We start from the raw sequence: 19,895 nt of genomic DNA, 5'->3' as shown, positions 1-19,895 counted from the left end.
TCATAGAGTAGATTAAATTCACCATTCTATTGGCAGCTTGCACTTTGACTACTGGTTGTGTTTTATATCTCATATCAACAAAATTCTAATTTAAATAGATACGGAGTTGAAACTACTACCTTCAAATGGTTAAAAAAAATACTTAAAGCTGCGGTGTGTAGAATCCTCTACGCTCCGTTTTCAAACCGAAACTGGAATATTTATATTTTCTGAATGTTCTTAGTGACTTTTTTCTCCTTAGAGACTAGTGATGAATGTTTGGATTTTATCTTGTGTTAGTTAAGATTTTTCTGGTGTTTTCGAGACTCTGACATGTACGTATCACTCTGTAGTTACTGTCCCGAGCAGAGGCTGCTGCCATCGGCTACTCTCCACCAGAGAGCACACACAGTCGGCTGGGATCTAGGCTGCTTGCTGCTCCGAGCGGACTGACAACCATCACTCCGCCGCATCCAGAATGCAAAAATAATTCACCTTGAATAAGCTTCTCACACGTCTGTTCTCACTCTCTCTCCAGTGTGTGTGTGTGAACGTCACAGTCACGGGGATCAATGAGGACACAAAGCGATCCGTTCCTCCTCAGTGTTTGTGGCTTTAAACTGTTGTTTCTCCACCTCCGTCAGCCTTTTTTCGCTTAATTTGCTGTGTAACTGTTGTGTCTAACGCTGTTATGGAGACTTGTGCTTGGATGTTCGTCATTACACTTTTATTACCGATGGTCCCTGAATGCGGCTGACTTCAGATGAGCAGCCAATAGTAACGCTCAAAACAGCTCATGGAGCACACTTGTTTGTAGAAAGATCTCTGATTGGCTGACATCCAGCATCACGCTCCTGGATTTATAAACTTCATTTACAGGGCCGGGAGAAGGAGAATAGATTCATTGTCCACTCAGAATACTTTGGATTGCAATATTCTCAAAGATGATTATGGATCTTTGACCAAATTATGCCAAATGAATTACATATTGCAGCTTTATTTAATAGAGAACAATATGTGTCACTGAATGGTTATTCTTCCATAAATTCCAGAATTTTGCATGGGGTGCCTCAGGGTTCTATCTTGGGCCCTTTATTATTTTTAATATATAAAAATGATCTACCCACATATTGCAAACATTTTCTTCCTATTTTATTTGCTGAAGACCCTACTCTTGTAATAACTTACAATGACTTTAATCACTTTGATTGATCGTGCAAATGATGAGCTATCGTCAATCTATAAATGGTTTCAACTTCATAAATTAACACAACATAAAGAAATGTAACTTCATAATCTTTTGCAATATGAACAAATTGTATCCTAAACAGCAATCAAAATTATACATTAATGGGTTGGAAATTTTGCAAATCAATGCCACTACATTTTGGGGAATATTAGTTGATGAAAAACTCAGTTAGTCAAATCACATAAACCTTGTTTGCAAAAGAACCGCAAAGATGACTGGAATATTACAATAAGCGTGCCCTTTAACTTATTTCTCTGCTCATTTAACTTTATACTACAGCTTTTTATTTCCTATTTAAATTATAGCAATATGGTCGGGATATACATTTTTTTTTTTCATTCATTTTCTCTCAATTTTAAGGAAAATTAAACAATTGCTTAAATTAGAAAAAATAAAGTTTTTCATGTTGAAACCTCAACATTTCTCATTTTTAATATGTCAAGGTTTCATTTATTCAGACAACTGTTTTTCAAAAAATTTACGTTGATCTCCTGACATGTTTCAACTGTCAACTGCCAGTTTTCCTCAGAGGCATCTGCTGATTGCTTTGATGTGGAAAAACACTCTGAATAAACAAAACCATAACATATTTTTCAAAAAGAAAACAAAAAAAAAAAAACTTGTTGGGATTATGTCCTACATTTTTTTAATTTACTGCTAGCCTTCCTTATTATCTTACCCTGTAATTAAAGTGAAACTATGACCATTTAGTATTTCAAAAGTGCTAGAATCTATGCAGTAGCTCACACTTTCAGAAAGGTTGGTGACCCCTGTTTTGGGCCATAATGTCATCCCAGGATCTGGTCTGGGGGAGCACAGATTACCTCAGAGATCACCTCAGGTCTGAGCAGACATTGATATCTACTGTATTGCATCCATTACCAGCGGGCAAACATGTACACTCAGTCTATATATATATAGTTTACACATCAGCTATGTGTGTGTGTGTGTGTGTGTCAACATGTCCTTAAGGATCCTTTAAAGTCCAAATGTGGGTCACATAATTGTACTACAGCTGTAACAAAATATTATGGTCATCTAACATGATTAGATCTTTTATTTTGAAGGGTGTTTATTTATGCAGAATGGCGCAACCCATTCACACTCTCAACAGAAGGTGACAGTAGGTGCACAAGATTTTGTTGAACTTTCCAAGAAAAATACTTGAATTGGACAATAAAAACGTTTTCACCGATATCCTTTGTCTTTTAATATTTTAAGAAAATTCACAAATGACCAGAGGTGGACAGTAACAAAATTTACTTTAGTACTGTACTTAAGCAGGGTTTTACTTACTTTACATAAGTATTATCTGAAAGACAAATAATGTACTTTTTTGTCCGCTGCATGATGATGACAATTATGTTGGTAATTTACTTTCATTTGAATTGCGTTTTATGTTGAAAGTATTTTGAGTTTGTTGATTAAAAGTAAAAATGTGCTTCTTTTGATGCACTTTTTGAGGATTTTAATGATTGACGGTGAAGTATTTTTACAATCAGGTCTAAAATGCTTCATATTTCCTTTAAATTAATACAAGAGTTTTAAAAGTGTTCCTTGATTTTGGAGCAGATTGTTGTTCACGTGTGTTTAGACCGTGATATCAAATGCTGATGCTTATCTGGTCGATTACCATACACTTCTTCTAAAATATCCACAACTCAACGTGTGTGCATTATACAAGTATTAAGGTAACCTAATCAACTAGGGTTTGTTTTTTAAAGAGCACAATAATATTACTACAAATTGGAAATTAAGCTCTGATTCTTTTGTGTTTTTATTATTTACTTAACCCTAAGTCAGACTTAGTAATTTATTAATTATATATATATATATATATATATATTATCATATAGTTAGGATGTATAGTCCTGGAGGATTGTCTATGGTAATGGTTCTCACCCTTTTCAGAACCGCAACCCCCAAAATAAAAGTACCAAAGACCGGAGACCCCCTCTGTACCTAAAGTTGGTTGAACATTGAACATTCATGTGGAGACAGGTACATCTACATTATTGGAGGAATTAAGGGGAGAGCTTTATGGGGCCCATCTAAAAAGTCAGAAAAATTATGGTCCATTGTTAGATGAATCTGTGAAAACCACATGTATCTGAATAATATCCACTGTTATCCAGGAAGTTTATTATTGTTTGCACAATAGTATATAGTTCTGTAAATCCTTGTTTTAATCAGAAATAAAGGAAAAATAGGTTAAAAATAAACAAAAATGTTGGAAAAGCTGGCGAAATGGGATTTTGAAAATTGTGGTTAAATTGGCAAAAATAAGCATGAATTGTGGTGAAAGGATGGTTAAAAGTGACAATAATGGGTCAACATATGCAACATTTGGTGGGAAAAGTGTTGGAAATGGTTTATAAGTACCGATAATGTCTTGAAAGTGGAAGAAATGTGTAGAAAAAGTGTTGAAATTTGATGAAGTGGCAGAAATGAGAGTAATGTAGCTAAAATGCACTAAAAGGAGCAAAAATATGGCAAGAAAAAGTTATGAAAATAGGTTTAAATATGGCAAGTTTGGTGTCATTGCAGAAAAAGGGTACAAATATTCATAAATGGGCTAAAATTGTTAAAAAAAACTAAAAAAAAAATTATTTGTTTATTGATGGCATCTGGGGAGCCCCTCCCAGTGTCGTGCGATCCTAAATGGGGTCCTGACCCCAAGGTTGAGAGCCCCTGCTCTATGGGACTTACCGGTATATAAACAGAATGAACAGTATTTTTTTCATCCTGTAAAAATGTAACTGAAACAAGCAAAAGCTTTGTTTAAATGCTTTATTTAGTTTTTAAAGCCATAACATTATCGCTCTGTCTGCACCTTTATAAAGTATTAAAGACAACTATTTTTTACTTATTTCTTTGTGTTCTACCCTCTATAACTTTACTTTATAATAAATGAAAGTACTAAATCTTTGACAGCACAAGTGGAAATGTCAGAGTGTTGCCTTTACAGACATATGGGGTTATTTGGGGCTGTTGCATGTTCTCCAAAGGGTTTAAGAACAGTGTTGAATTGAATTTGGTTTGATTGGTTTTTGTTTTTAAGTGTTTCTGTAGGAGTTTGCCTGTAATGTGTGTCTGAGCAGAAGGGGGCACTGCTGCTCCAACACAGGAACGACAGTGATCGTTGAGGCGTTTGAAAAGTTTTATTCCTACCAAACACAAACTGTACAGCACAGCTCAGACCTGCTGCTTCATTTACAAACTACCTGAACCAAAGGAGAGAAAGAAGAAGCTCACACGACACTAAACACCTACAGGGGACACACACACTTCCTGAGCAGACGTCCTTAGGTTATTAGAGACCCAAAACCCAGATTTACCAAGATTCTTACAAACACTCCAAGTAATGCTGCTAAAGTGTGACTTGGGTGACGATAAAGTGTTATGTGTTAGTTACTGGGCATTTAAAAAACACTTCTAATGGAGAAGTATGAAGTGTGGGGAAATTTCGTGACGCACATGTACGGTTGGAAAAGTAGTGTTGTAGTACTCAAGACTGGTCTTGGTCTCGAGACCACATTTTCAAGGTCATGGTCTTGCCTCAAGACCGAAAACTCTTGAGTCTCTTGACTCAAGACCGTCTTTACTCGGTCTTGTCTCAGGATTTTCCGTTAAGACCAGCAATGATCTGCTGTTCATCAACTTCATTAATGGATAATAAAGATAAGCGCTTGGAACTCTTCCTGATTAATTAATTTTGTAATTTGACTTCAAACATTTAGCGTTAGCTCACTGATTGTTCTGCCAAAAACTGGGACATTACTCCATAGATCTAGTCAGAAATAACTCCAAACTCCTACTTTAGGCTTCATTCCCCTGACACATAAACAGCTTATTTTCAAATCTTTAAAATAACAGTGACTTATCAGTGGCTTTCAAATACATACAGGGATTTTTTTTTTTTTTTACTCAAGGATTAAGCTGAACAATTTTGCCAAGATTTGAGATTTTGGAAAGAGTTGAAGGCACCTTGTTTTTGTCTGTCAAATGTGATTAAAAGAACATTTAAAGAGAGAATGCTGTTCAACCTTTGCATGGTTTTTAAAAATCAATTTTTATGGTCTTGGTCTCGTCTCGCTCTAGGCTTAACTCCGTCTTGGTCTAGACTTCCAAAAGTATTGGTATTGTCTTCATCTCAGTGCATTCTGGTCTCTGGTACTTGGTTTCGAATTGTGTGGCCTTGAGTAAAACACTATTAGTAATCATGCTATCTTGTGACTGTTTCTAAGATGGGGCCAACGGTCTGCAAGTGTTAGAGATGGACTGGTGATCATGTTATTATGTGACCGTTTCTCAGATGGAGTTGAGTCTGTGAGTGTTACAGTTGGACTAGGGATCATGTCATCTTGTGAATATTTCCCAAATGGCGCTAACTTTCGCTGAAAGTTGGACTGGTGCTCATGTTATCTTGCGACTTTTCAAAGAATCCATAAGAATCTTGATAAACGCGAGCTCCGATCTTTAACTAAACAATGTATTGCTCGAGTGACTTTCCATTTTTTGACTTCCATCACAAAATTCACCTTTCATAACCTGATAATTATTATTATATGATATCATTCTTTGTTATTGGTTCAGTGAAAACAGCGATGTCAAACTCAGCTCAAACAAGGACTCTGTGAACCCTGGATGATAAAATAAATAGTTTTTTTTCTTTAAAGTCTTTTTTGGGGAAAAAGGCTTTTAACAGACATTGGAAGATGTTTCTGTCATATGATAATTGTAGTTAATAATTATAATATTCAGAGGATTGTATTTCATAAAAATGCACCAGAAACATGAGTGGGAACACTTTGGAAAGCCTTTATGAGCAGTATGTTTGACACCCCTGTGTTTATGCCTGTGTGAGAAGCTCCTCCCCCTTTTAAAGCCCCATCCTTTCATAGCACAGGTAAGAAAGTAAACAGTCGTCCTCACAGAACTACAGTGTTGCCAACTTAAGCAAGTTTTCAGACGCTTTTAGTGACTTCTTCTAGTGTTGTTGTGGACTTTTGGAGATGAAAGCACAGGTTATTACTTTCAAAGGGCAGCAGGTGCCATTGTGAGCCCCTCCCCCATCCCACAGCACTCACAGTTGGCTCAGTCCTGGCGCAGCTGTCCCTCCCAGCTGCAGTCAGAGCAGCAGGTGTTCACCACCCCCAGGCAAGCGTGAAGCCGCTGCTGACACAAGAAGGTTTACATGTAGCTCCAAACATATTTAGTAGGAGTGTAAGGGTACCTTAGTCATATTAGTACTGGTTCGATTCGACTCATTTAATGGATCCGAGTTAGTCTACTGAACACAATTGAACAAAAACATTTAAAACTGAAATCTTAGTATCCCCTTAAGGCTGGGATACACTGAGCGATTTTTTAGATCATTCTACAAACTATGCGACTCAGGTGCAGAGCCCAAATGTGCGCAGCTCACGATTCATATTCTCACACTATACGGACCGACACTCTGACACGATCTGACTGCTCACACCGTATGTTCATACACGACACGTCAGGGTCTTGTTTCCGGGAAATGCAACGTACAATAATTAAGAAGAAGATGAATTCTGAAGCGTCGCCATTAAAACAGACAAAGAAGAAGTGGAGAGACACTCGCAAATCTCAGCAAAAAGAGCTCCAAAAAAGAAAAGACGGCGATGTGATGGACCAGGAACTGGCTGGACAGATGCAGGCAGTACAGTCCGTCAATTTTACAGCAGTTCTACGGTGTTCGCGCATGTGTGGTGTGAGAGTTTAAGCTAAGCCGGTTCGTGGCACTGCTTCAACTGTGAGATACCCTCACGACAAACATGTTTGATTTCCTTCCGACCATATGATTGCTGATCGGGAGCGGGTCGTGAGGTCATAATCGCTTCTTGTGACCCCATGTATACTACACACAATTTAGCAGAGACTCGTCCCGATCCCAAAAATAGACGCATGAGTCAAAAATCGCACAGTGTATGTCTGCCTTTACAGGCTACAATTCAATGACCGATTATGCAAGTTAGAAGATGTCAGCTAGCACCAATAGCGACTTTCCTTACTGAGGAGTTGGCAACACTGCAGTGAAAAAAGAAGTGAAGTGCAGGAGAGAAAGCAGACGGCAGCCACAGAACACCATGCTACCACACACACACACGGAGTACTCGGATACTTTCTCAAGGGCTCCATTTACATTGAGGCACGTACGACGTACACAGCGAGTGTGCACGGAAGGCAGTTTTTTGAATCCAAAACTCCAACGGGAACGACAGTGTGTGCATGCGTGTGTGTTTGTATGTGTGTGTGTGTGTGTGTGTTCAGTTACTTTGTGTCGCACTTTGTCTTTCGCTTTACATTCAGATCCAAAAAAAACACATTTGGTAGGTTTCACTTCCAAGGAGATTCCAACAAATGGTCCAACAACACCAACAACAACTGTAATAATAATAATAATAATAACAATAATAATAATAATAATAATAATATAGGTTTTCAACACTAAGTAAAAGTGAGCCATTAAAACTGGAATGTGCTTCTATGTAATTTACAATGTGCAGAAAACAAATATGTCCAATGTGAAGCATTTACAGTTACTGATAAATAAATTAAAAATAAGTCAAATAAATTAATAAATACACACACAGAAACAAATCTTAGAATAAATATCCAGGAGAGGAAGAAGAAGAAGGACCACGAACAAACCCAGTAATTTCATGGAGTGCAGAAAAAGAGGAACAGTGAACGCATCACGGCTGTGTGTGTATGTGTGTGTATATGTGTGTGTGTGTGCGTGCCCGGGTCAAAAACGGCTCTCGGCTGCCCCCGGTGGTCCAGCAGCAGCTCAGACGTGGATGCCTTTGATGGCCTGTTTGATGTTATCCAGCAGGGCCTTGCACTCCGGTGAATACTCCAGCTCTGAGTTGTTGTACATGTCCGTCAGTGTGTTGACGTAGGCCTCGAAGTTGTGCTCGCTGATCGGCCCCTGAAACAGACAGCAGCAGCAACAACAACAACAATGAGGCTTCCGCAAACTACACAAAAAATGAGACTTCTGTTCTCTCATGTCGGATTATTCTCCTGGTTAGAAATCTAATGGTGTTGTTGGAGTAGCGGGACATCATGGTGATTCACGATTCAGAATTTGCATGTCACGATATAATACATTCTAATATAGCCCGATATTAAACTACACGATATACATCGCAATATCACAATTACAGATTTCACCTTTACAAAATGGCATGAAATACAATTTATTTCATTTTTTAAAAACTTGCGACAACAAGTAAATGGTAACTTACTGTAATTCAAGTACCAATATCAAAAACAATGGTATGTTTATCCAACTGTTAAGTTCTTAAAATATTATTATTATTATTATTATTATTATTATTATTATTATTATTATTATTATTATTATTATTATTATTATTTTAAAACACATACATCTATAGAAGTGCCCAGTATGTTTTATGAAAATAAAGTTAGGGCTGAGCAGTACACCGGTTCATACCAAATACCGGTATATATTTTTGTTATGATATGAATTTTTAATATACCGCCGTACCGGTGTATTTGATTACACAACATTCGGAACACTACGCTGCACCGCGTTCACGTGCACTTCTAAATAGGAAGTTAAACAGTAGCGCTCTGGTGTTAGTTGTGGTGTAAATGGAACAGAATGACAGAGTTGAAAGCTCTGAAGCTGCATGTGAACATGTGCCTGCGTGCTCATGCCTCTGCTACAGGAGAACAACACTCACGAACACGGAGCCACGGTTAGCTTAGCATGTCGGCAGTAATACACAAAAAAAGAGAGCAAAGGATCGCAATTTCTAATTCCTATAACGTGGAAACAAGTTCTGGTGGAACTGCAAACAAAATGCTACCTTATTCACCATAAGAGACCACCACACCACTGAGTATGCAGCATTTAAAGCTAGAAATCAAGCTAATGCTAAAGCGAAGCTAGCACGGCAAAGAGCCATTGGGCTGCTGTTGCAAGCATGTACAGTATTACTACTAGTGTGGAATTATTCTACAATATTCACTCATCATGACAGTAAAATAGACCATCCTAAGTCAATCTACTGCAGTAATTCATCTCTCAACCAGTAGAAAATGCTGTGAACACCTGATTATGCATGAAAAAAAAGACCGTCTTATACTGTGAAACCGTTAGAATTTTGAAAAATACCGTGATATACATTTTTGATCATACTGCCCAGCCCTAAAAAAAGTGCATGTGTTAGTGCAATTAAATGGCTTTTTTGCAAAAAAAAAAACAAAACGAAATTTTTTTTGGATCGATACATTCATCGTGTGGCAAAATATTGCCAAATCGATTTTTTCTTACACTCTTTGAGCTCAGTCTGCACAGTATGACGTATTGTGGCGTCAATGCTGCTTCGTTTACGGAGCTAGATGGCAAGCTGCTGCTAACCTCCAGTGGGACGCTAGCTCTGGCCTGTGTTTGATTAAAAAAACGTGTCTATTTTCATAATTTTAGCTTTTTCCTCAACCTGCTCTTTTCTTTCATTTTTCCTTTTGCGCGCCAATTTTTTGTTTGGGCTTCCTAAACACGATGATGTTTCTCGTCAACTTTGATACACTCATCACGTCATCATGACTGACAGGTAGGCTATCAAGGGTATTGGACAAATGATCTTATTAGCTATTAGCTATTCCACAGAGGTAAAAGTAACGGACAAGTACTCACGTTACTGTAATTAAGTTGCTTTTATGGGTACTTGTACATGTACTTATACGTATATATCTAAATCAGTAATTTTACTTGTACTTAAGAACGTTTTAAAAGAAGTCAATTAATTAGTTACATTTCTACACCCAACCATTTAAAATGATCAATGGACATTGTGAAACTAGGAAAAATGAAATGACCAGACAACTATCAAATGCATCACATCATAGCCGACTAACCAGATTAAACGTGATGCACCCTGCCAAAACAGCACTGAATGCTGGTTATTTTCTAAGTTTTAGAATTAAAAAATGTAGCTTTATTTTTTTTCTATCTTAAATTGAATTCATTGGTGTTATTTTATTTTAAAAAATTATTGTGCATTTTGACAAACCTTATATTTTATACAGATGCCTTTGTGGAAAATAAATTAACTTTCTTTTTGAAGTTTATACATGAGATGTTTACTGTATGCAAGGGAACCGGTGTCACGGTCTGAGTATACCTCCGTATTGAGATTCTCTTACAATCTCAGTACGTGACTGCTACTTACTGACATGTACCCGTGCTGGATTAGCCATGCACAGAGACTATTGTACTGATTTGAAAAAATGCCTAAAACATCACATCAGTCGACCATCGATAAAGAAATCGACCAATGATTGAAAAAAAAATGATATTTATATGAATACAACAGCTTATTATTGTAAAGTTACATGAGGTTAACTGTTATTTATTGCAATGTATATTATAATCGTGTTTGTCTTTTTTGAAAATAAACTATTCCTATTCGTTTTGAGATTGCTGCATGAGACACTATTAATTTACTCAAGTTGAGGACTGAGATTGTCACGGCTTGCCATGGGAAATTAGTGAAAGGAAGAATAAATTCTTAAAAATATATTCCAACATGTGCTTTATTTTTATCCAAACAAAATACACGTAATAAAAAAAAAAACTGCATAGAATAAATTATGAAACATAATTTTTTTTTATACAAACACATTGCTTTTGAAATTGAATTTTCAATCTCAGCACGGCAGAAGTAGTGTGACACCGTATCAAGATTTATTACCAAAAATAAACACGAGGGGTGAAAGTAACTAGTAACTTTTACTAAGAGAACTATTTAATTGAGCTACTTTTTACTTGTACAATTTCAATCCCGTAACACTACTTCTACTTGAGTATCGGCACTCTTTACACCTGTAAATGTTAGACATGCTGAAACTGTTCCAATGTGTCTCCTTATCTGTCTCCTGTATCTTTAGGAGAAGGAAAATGGCCACCTTTGATCATACTGAAGGTTGGTTTTATGGTTTGACGAGTGATCTTGTGATTGGTTCATGATTTTATGGCGAGATACAATGATAAGTGAAGTGTTTTTTTTTTTTTTTAACGCATTGTGGCTGAACAAGGCAGCACAAAGACTGAGTGACAGCATTCAAGCAGCCATCAGTTGTAAAGACAACAGCTTTATTCTGTACACTTTCAGAAGTAGAAGACAGTTCTCCGTTGTGATGTAGTGTGTAGTGTGTATAGTGTGTGTAGGTGTACCATCTGAGGGAGCTGGATGTCCGTCAGGCTGCTGATGAGCGCCTGGCTGAGGCGAGCCAGCTCTTGCAGGAGGCCGTGGTTGTGCTGTTCGATCATCTTGTTCTCCTGCTCGATGCTTCTCAGGTTGCACTCCATGGAGGAAATCTGCTTTCAGGGACAAACCACAGCTCACGTCACACGACAGCAGGTGGAAAAGGTCACAGACGTATAAAGAAAGGACCTGTTCCTCTCAAAGGGAAATGACTAAATGTACAAACTAGAACCAAATCATCCATGACGGCACATTAACATGTTTGTGATTGGTCAAATGCTGCAAACAACATCCATTTTATGTAAGCATGCATGCAGCCATGTCAGAATTACTTAAGTTAACGTGCTGACAAGCAGCTTTGTAGTAAAGCTACTCTGGGATTGAGAATAATTGGTTAGTTGAAGCTCGCTTAGGAAAAGATATTTGGGATATATTTATGAACGTGTCTATGGTCGCCGTACGGACAACCCCAGGTGCTATTGGTACGGTTACCGAAGTTTAGGTTAGGGTAAGGTGTAAGGTTAGGATTAGGATTAGGTTTAGGGTTATAACCCAGTATCGCAACAATTTTTAGGGTTAGGGTTTGGTTTAGGGTAAGGTTTAGTCTTAGTCATGCGACCTAAACTGGCCAATGACTGACCTATCATGTACAGTAAGTAAGTAAGTAAGTAAGTAGTTTATTTATAAAGCGCTTTTTGCAGATAAAATCACAAAGTGCTGTACAGAGTTGTGGTAAAAGTACAAGTGCAACACAATAGAATTATAAAACAAGAGTGCATAAATATAATAAGAACAGCAACATTAAAGGATAAATAAAAATTAAAATAAAAGCTTTTCTGTAAAGTGTAGTCTTCAGCAGTTTTTTAAAAGTGTCTACACAGTTGAGCTCCCTGAGAGACTGGTGCAGGTTATTCCAGAGTCTGGAAGCTATAGCCTGGAACGCCAGGTCTCCTCTGGTCTTAAATGTAGTTTTTGGGGTCTTTAGGAGACCCTGACCTGAAGACCGAAGGCATCGCCCTGATGAGTAGGAGCACAACAAGTCCGAGATATATTTAGGGGCCTGACCATGTAATGCTCGGAACGTGAGAACTAATATTTTATATTCTATGCGAAACTTAACTGGAAGCCAGTGCAGAGTAGCAAGAATGGGGGTAATATGGGATGTTCTAGAAGCACCAGTTAAAAGTCTGGCTATGTAGTACAGGCTCTTAGTGTATTGTGTTGTGTGTGTATCCCATTGTGTATCTTTCTAGGTGAGGAATAAGGAAACTTGAAGATGAATCTTTGCATGTCAGACGGTAAATGTGCTGTCTTCCTCTAAGACTGGGAAGGAACTCCATACCAGTGACCAGTCCCACATGTTTTTGTTACTTTATCATGTAATGGCGATGGCTGAGCGGGGGGTTGAAAAGATAAAGGGGCGGGGCTTTGTGGGAGTAAATATTTACCTGTGTTTGAAGCTGCATCATGTCGGCTTCAATCTGCATGTTGGACTCGTTGAGCTGCTTGATTTCGTGCTCCAGATGCTGGTTCTCCTCTTTGTTCTCCACTCCTGTCAAGGAAGCAGAGCACGTGAGCGAGGGGCTGCACACTGTGGACGTGAAGGTTTGCAGGTTCTCCCTGCCTCTTACCGCTGCTGGCTCTCAGCTTGATGGTCATCTCCTCGTCCGAGTGTTTCCTCCTGATGCTCTGAGCATTGAGCGGGCAGCCGGACAGGCTGTTCAAAGACACACTTTTAGCATTAGCATCAGTGTCTACAACATGCACAGGCTAAACCCATTGATTTTTTTTTTTTTTTTACGATTGACTTCTTTTTAACTGGAAATAAAGAAGAGGTGCTTTTAATAGTATTGCAGTATTGTGCGTTACATGCGTTAAAACCTTTCCTGTTTTGTCCCCTAACCCTGGTTGGGGGGGACACAGGGACGATCTGTACACATCTCACAACACATGGAAAAGTACTCAAAAGTCAAACAGCCACACAGGATGTGCATATTCTTACACAACTGAGAAAGAAAGTAGAAAATAATTGGCAATGTAGTGACCTTACTGATAGAATTAATGTGGATCTAGATTGTTTAGCCCCTCCATGATTGAAATCAGGGGCATTCTCTGGGTTAAAAAAATAAATACATCCAGTGATTTTATTGTGAAGGAGTGTTATTAACCATAAGAAAAGTCTTGATATCACACTTCTAACACTAGAGGGCAGTAACGGGTCATTTTTCTTCGGTAATTTAAAAGCAGAACCTCAGAAAAATAAACTTGTAGAAGAAAAGTTGACTTTGTGAAGATTTAAAAACTTTAATTTATTCAGTTTGTGATAAAAAAAAACAGCGAATAAATTGTGTAAAATCATCATCTGATCCTTTAAAGTACTTTTCAGCAGCTGAACTTCATTGTTTTAATGTGAAGATGCACATTTGGAAATGGTGAGGATTTTACAAATATTATTATTTTTAATTTATATTTTACTGTATATTTTTTTATTTTATTATGTATCTTGTTGATGTTTTTATATACATACAATTTTACATTATTTATGGTTTTATTTTATACATATTTATTCATATTGTCCTTTATATTAAAAATGTTTTTAATAATGATTTGTGTATGTTTATTTTGTTTTTAATCATATTATATTTTATCTATATTCATATTTTATTAAGAGAACGCTCTAATACATTTTCATTTGAACATTCTCTGTTTATGCAGTTGGTCTGTTTTGTTATAATTGTATTTCATACATGAATCTTATTTTTAATTTCATAAATATTTTAGATATTGGTATATTTATATTTCTGTAGTCATATTACATTACTTATGTCATAATTCTGAAAGTACATTTTTATTTATATTTTACTATACACACTTTTAAATGTATTTTATCCATATCATATTGTATGTTTATTGATATTCATTTATTTACTTTATAATTTAATCTCGTGCTCACGCACTCAAACACGGCATTGTGTGGCTGATATTAACCATAGAATAATGAATTATATAATTTAATGAATGGACTATTTAGTGAAGAGTGGCCCCATCACCTCCTGTGCGTGGCGAACACGTTGTTGGCGTGTCCCAGGCCGTTGCAGCCGGGCAGCGGACAGTGTGGCAGCTCCTGTTTGGTGGACTTCCAGGTGAAATCGGCTCCGTTCAGCGACGCCTCCTTCTGCCTCTTGGCGTTGAGCGGACAGCTTCCCGCGCTGCGGTGGGACGTGTACTTCCCCGACACGTGACCCTGGCCGTCACATCCCAGCACGGGACACCTGCGGCACGCGCACAACACATGTCTTTTTATCGTATTTATTTATGTAAGTGTTTGTCTACCTTGTCTTTATTGTTATTAACGTGTTTATTTTGCTTTTTATATGCACCGTTGAGTGGGGAACACATGTCCGGATCAGGCTGTGATAGCTTAGCTTGTAGCTAAAATAAAACTTTATTTAAAACATTTAAGTTTAGAGTTTTAATAAAGCGTTAAACAGTGGCAGCAGAAAGCAGGCAATTGTGCAATTAATCATTAATGTGAAATTCTTTGCTAATTGTGTTTTTTTTTTTTTTCCTTTTCCCTTCACTGCCAAGCACATTTATATACGACTGCGTATTAGGACCACATTAAAATAAAAATAAAATCTGAGCACTACAAGATCAAAGTCGGAATATTTCCAGAATAAAGTTGTAATTTTATGAGAATGAAGTTGAAATATATTTAGATAAAAATTGTAATTTTAAAAGAATCAAGCCGGTGTCATTTACTGAGTTCGCATCGTACAGAGATTATGCACATGCGCACTACCGTAAAATGAATTTTCGCTAAAAAAAAAAAAAAAAAAAAAATTCTTTTTTGTTTATTTTCATTTTCAAAGTGAACGCACGCGTGTTTTATTTGTTTATTGAATTGGGTCAGGGTTAGGGTTATACTCTGAGTACACAGGTAAACTCAGTACGTGACACCGTATCTTGTTTGTTTGTTTGTTTGTTAATTTCAGACATTGAAACAAATAACAAATTTCTTTCTCTCCCACAATGAAAAAAAAAGATGAATGAAAAGGAGCAGAAAGAAGTCAAACTTATAACATCTTTAAAAAAAAAACTCAATGGTACAGCACTCGGAATTCCCTGTTGCAGTGAACGCAACTAACACCGATAGCCCTTGAACCAACCACTTCCAGCCAGTTTCTCCTCCTCTGAAGAGTCTATTTCCTCCAAATCAGTCTGGTTCTTTTGTCGGAACAAACCAAAACGTCTGCAGAGTCACTTTAAAGTCCTTACATTGATAACAGTGTGGTGATGATGGGCCTAAAGGCTCAGTATTTCATCACGTGTCAAACCTAAAGAGAACAATAATGTCACTAAATGCAGACAAAATCCTGTTTGTAATTAAATTTTATTCTCATAATATTACGACTTTATTCTTGAAATATTACGACGTTAATCTAAAAAAAACTTTTTACTATTATTACATGTCAGAGCTGCGAAAAACAGAAGACACTTCATCTGAGTACTTTGCTGAATATTAAGTACATTTATGAATTAAGTGCAATTATTTGCAAGTTAATCACATATGTAAAAAAAACTTTATACGTTACATGTCATAACTGAGAAAAACAATGTCTGTATTTATGTTAGAATACACTTTGTTACAATATGTTATTGAATCTACTATATTTTAGCAAATAACTGTGGTTAATTGTACAATGAAGCAATTAAAATCACCGAAAATCAAGCATTTAAGGCCATTTTTTCATCACTGCCAAGCGCTTTTCTTCTTTTACCTATCAGTGGTAAGAAAAACAATTCAGGTGAAGAGGGTTAAAGATTATTCTCAGTTTGAGTTTACAGGACTGTGTGATGAAGAGGCTAAAGTTACTGTATTATTATGTAAAGTGTACAATAGTGTAGCTTTGCAAACGCACTGTTTAATGTAGTAGCTAATCGAGTGCGAAATTTCAACTTTTGTGCACCACGGATAAAGTATCCACACATCTGGGTTGAACCAAGTGAAGTCAACCGCAGGTATGGTCCAGTTTTTCAAAATAAAACACCCAGAACACTCCTCAAAATCAAATGCATTCAGGTTCAGGCGTTGAACTGATTTGATAATTGGATAGTTTTGGGGGTGTGGTTTATTATTTAGAGTGATGCCAGGTGCCGAAGCACAACGGTTGAGAGGCAGTGATCTAATTTATTTTAATTATGTTACTGATTATTAGTAAAAAAAAAAAATAAAAAAAAAAAAAAAAACTTTTCATATTAAGTTTGAAACTTCAAAAGCTCGTACAGAGTTCAAATTAATAATAATAAAAAAAAAAGTTATTTTTCCAACTGTATATTTTTCTTCTTTTCTCTTTCTATCTCATCGGTCCCGCGAGCAATATCGGGGATCCTATCATACTCAGTGTAACTTAGCATATCAACCCACTGAAAAGATTTGCAGAGAAGTTTATGAAATAATTTATTTGACTTTAAATGGCCTATTGTTCAATGCATGTAAATGATTGTTTGATCATTTTCCATCATTGTAACTCAAGCGTTAATGTTAATAATAGTGAAACGACACATACTAGTAGTTCTTGCTTTGTGCATTGGTTGATGTTAGGATTCATTTCTGCTAATTCTGACTTTTTCAGAGGAGAAGCAGATGCTTATGTATTTATTCCTAAAGTAAATCAGAGTGTTGCTTTGTAAAAAAAAAATGTAAATGTTGGTTTTCTGTGTCAGAACAGATCAAAACATGATATTTACATCCTCATCGGTAATGAAAGGTGTTTTCTTGCGACTGAGCAGCCAATGACTTCCGACCACCTTCACACCTCAGAGCTGATTTAGCAGCAGCTTTGTAGGTGTTGGTAATGCTCTGTCTGTTTCTGAGCGAGCAGCGCCGGAACTTTCTTGTGTGTGGGTAAAAAAAAAAAAAAGCAGGACGAGCTGCTGCAGATCAAACCTTCAGCGAGGTCACTCCAACCTTTTTCCATAACCAAACAGAAGATTTGTTAACCATTACGCTGATTAATCCACCAAATGCTGATTACAGTCTGCAGTGGGATAATCATGTTAGCGCTGAAACTTTCCAGGCTGTGGTGAAACCGCTCCCTATGTGTGTGTGTGTGTTTGTCTGTGTGTGTGTGTGTGTCTCTTGCAGGTCAGTAATGGACTGACATGAATTACAGATAATTGTCGAGCCAAAGAACGTAATTTGGAGGCGGCTCGTTCGCCCCTTTCCCTCAGCGCTGGGGGTCAGAGGTCAGTGGCGGTGATGCAGATGGCGGCACTCAGAGAACAAAAACAACACATTACTGCACAGGTAGGAGCTGCGTGCGCGCCGCCGGACAATGGAGGCACGCCATATGGCCTCGTGTTTACAATAATCCCCGCCCCTCGTCTGTTAGTGTGCATCAGATCCATGTTGGTCTGATTCCTGAGCGCATTAGTAATTAAAGTCCAGATGCAGAAGTCAGTCCCAGACTTTGGATTTAAACTGGAATCAATCACATTACTTTTCCAATATCACTTTCCTCCTGAATTAAGCTGCTGCCGGCTTTCTTCCTGCGCTGTAATCACAAAGAAAGCTCTCCCATGACAGCACAATGGAAACGCCACAAAAAAGCCGCTAATCCCCAGGAGGCTCTTTCTTTGTCCCAGTTTGAGGCCTGCAGGTACTGGTTTTACTGGGAACTCACTTTAACTCAGCCTCATCCTTGTCCTCCTTGTTTGGTGTGAGCTTCAGACCTCCTTTCCTGGCCCGAGGACACCCGGACAGGCTGCAGACACACACACACACACACACACACACACACACACACACACACACACACACACACACACACACACACACACACACACACACACACACACACACACAGTCAGATACACAAAAACACTGGTTTGATTGATTTTTAGATATATACGACTTTATTTATCCCAAAGGGCAGTTCAGTTTTTGCAGACCACCACGCCATACATACATTTAAAACAGCAGACAAAGACAATAATAAAAGTAATAAAAGTAAAGTACAGATACCAAAAAAACTACTTAAGTAGTTTTTTTGGTATCTGTACTTTACTTGAGTATTTTTTTTTTTTTTTTGGTGACTTCTCCTTTTACTCCTTACTTTTTTCAACAAATATCTGTACTTTCTATTCCTTACATTTTAAAAATGACAGTGTTTCTTTTAAGACCTTCGAAGATGACGCCATAACGTGGTGGGTTTAATTGAGCATTTGCATTTTTTTTTTTTTTTTGAAACATTTTATTTACAAATTTGATCTATAAAGAGTGCTACATTCTCCAGGTGTTCATAAAGGGTAACAGATTTCATTCATTTTCTTGTACCAGTTTTCTACAAGTTCTTAAAAATGTTAAACTCAAAGCTGCTCTGCTTTTTTATTCTTTCTTTTTTGACACATTTTATTTACAAAAGTTATTTATTATGAGTGCCAAATTATCCAGGTGTTCAAACAGTCTTAAACAAAAACAAAAAAAAAAGATATGGATACTGTTGGTTTAAAAACTATGTCTTATTATTGAAGGGACATTTGTTTTACTTTTTGACTTAAGTACATTTAGTAGCATGTATTTTTATACTTTCATTCAAGTAAGGAAGCAACTTCAATACTTTTACTTTTAACAATCATTTTTTATTCAAGTATCTATACTTTTACTTGAGTCCCACATCAGTTTTTAACCACCATATACAGTGCCTTGCAAAAGTATTCGGCCCCCTTGAACTTTTCGACCTTTTGCCACATTTCAGGCTTCAAACATAAAGATATAAAACTGTTGTGGTGAGGAGTGACTCGAGTGATAAAAAAAAAAAAAAAAGAAATAATGAATGCCTCAAGTAAAAACTGAGTTAGAAGTCAGCCGTTAATCAAAATGGACACCAGATTCACCAAAACACCAGTGAAGCTTCAAGGATTCCAGGATTCTCTTTCAAAAGTCTTACTTCAGGTATTTAATCTGCTGAAGTCTTTATGTCCCAATAAGAATAAGATTTGTATTCTTTATTTATTTATTTTCCTCCCTGTCCAGGTTGAACTACAGTGCCTTGCGAAAGTATTCGGCCCCCTTGAACTTTTCGACCTTTTGCCACATTTCAGGCTTCAAACATAAAGATATAAAACTGTAATTTTTTGTGAAGAATTAACAACAAGTGGGACACAATCATGAAATGAAACGAAATTTATTGGATATTTCAAACATTTTTAACAAATAAAAAACTGAAAACTTGGGCGTGCAAAATTATTCAGCCCCTTTACTTTCAGTGCAGCAAACTCTCTCCAAAAGTTCAGTGAGGATCTCTGAATGATCCAACGTTGACCTAAATGACTAATGATGATAAATAGAATCCACCTGTGTGTCATCAAGTCTCCGTATAAATGCACCTGCT

At 37.1% G+C, this 19,895-nt stretch overlaps 1 protein-coding gene across 8 annotated transcripts in view; it reads right to left on the bottom strand.

Moving 5' to 3' along the window:
• Positions 1–4,380: 4,380 nt before the first annotated feature.
• st18 (ST18 C2H2C-type zinc finger transcription factor) overlaps positions 4,381–19,895 on the bottom strand; it is a 65,150-nt gene continuing 49,635 nt past the window's right edge. For 6 of the 8 annotated variants that reach the window (XM_028473446.1, XM_028473453.1, XM_028473450.1 and 3 more), the window contains 6 exons: positions 18,186–18,266; positions 14,550–14,771; positions 13,131–13,216; positions 12,948–13,051; positions 11,469–11,615; positions 4,381–8,189 (listed from right to left, as the gene is read on the bottom strand). In XM_028473446.1, the coding sequence (XP_028329247.1) occupies positions 8,049–8,189; positions 11,469–11,615; positions 12,948–13,051; positions 13,131–13,216; positions 14,550–14,771; positions 18,186–18,266 (781 nt within the window). In that variant the 3' untranslated portion in view covers positions 4,381–8,048. The remainder of the gene's footprint in view (positions 8,190–11,468; positions 11,616–12,947; positions 13,052–13,130; positions 13,217–14,549; positions 14,772–18,185; positions 18,267–19,895) is intronic. The other 2 variants (XM_028473451.1, XM_028473452.1) reach the window with 1 other exon arrangement.

This window comes from Gouania willdenowi, chromosome 17, assembly GCF_900634775.1.
Source record: "Gouania willdenowi chromosome 17, fGouWil2.1, whole genome shotgun sequence".
NCBI classification, from domain to species: domain Eukaryota; kingdom Metazoa; phylum Chordata; class Actinopteri; order Blenniiformes; family Gobiesocidae; genus Gouania; species Gouania willdenowi.
The sequence above is the reverse complement of the archived record's forward strand: the minus strand, read 5'-3'. Positions and strand labels throughout refer to the sequence as shown.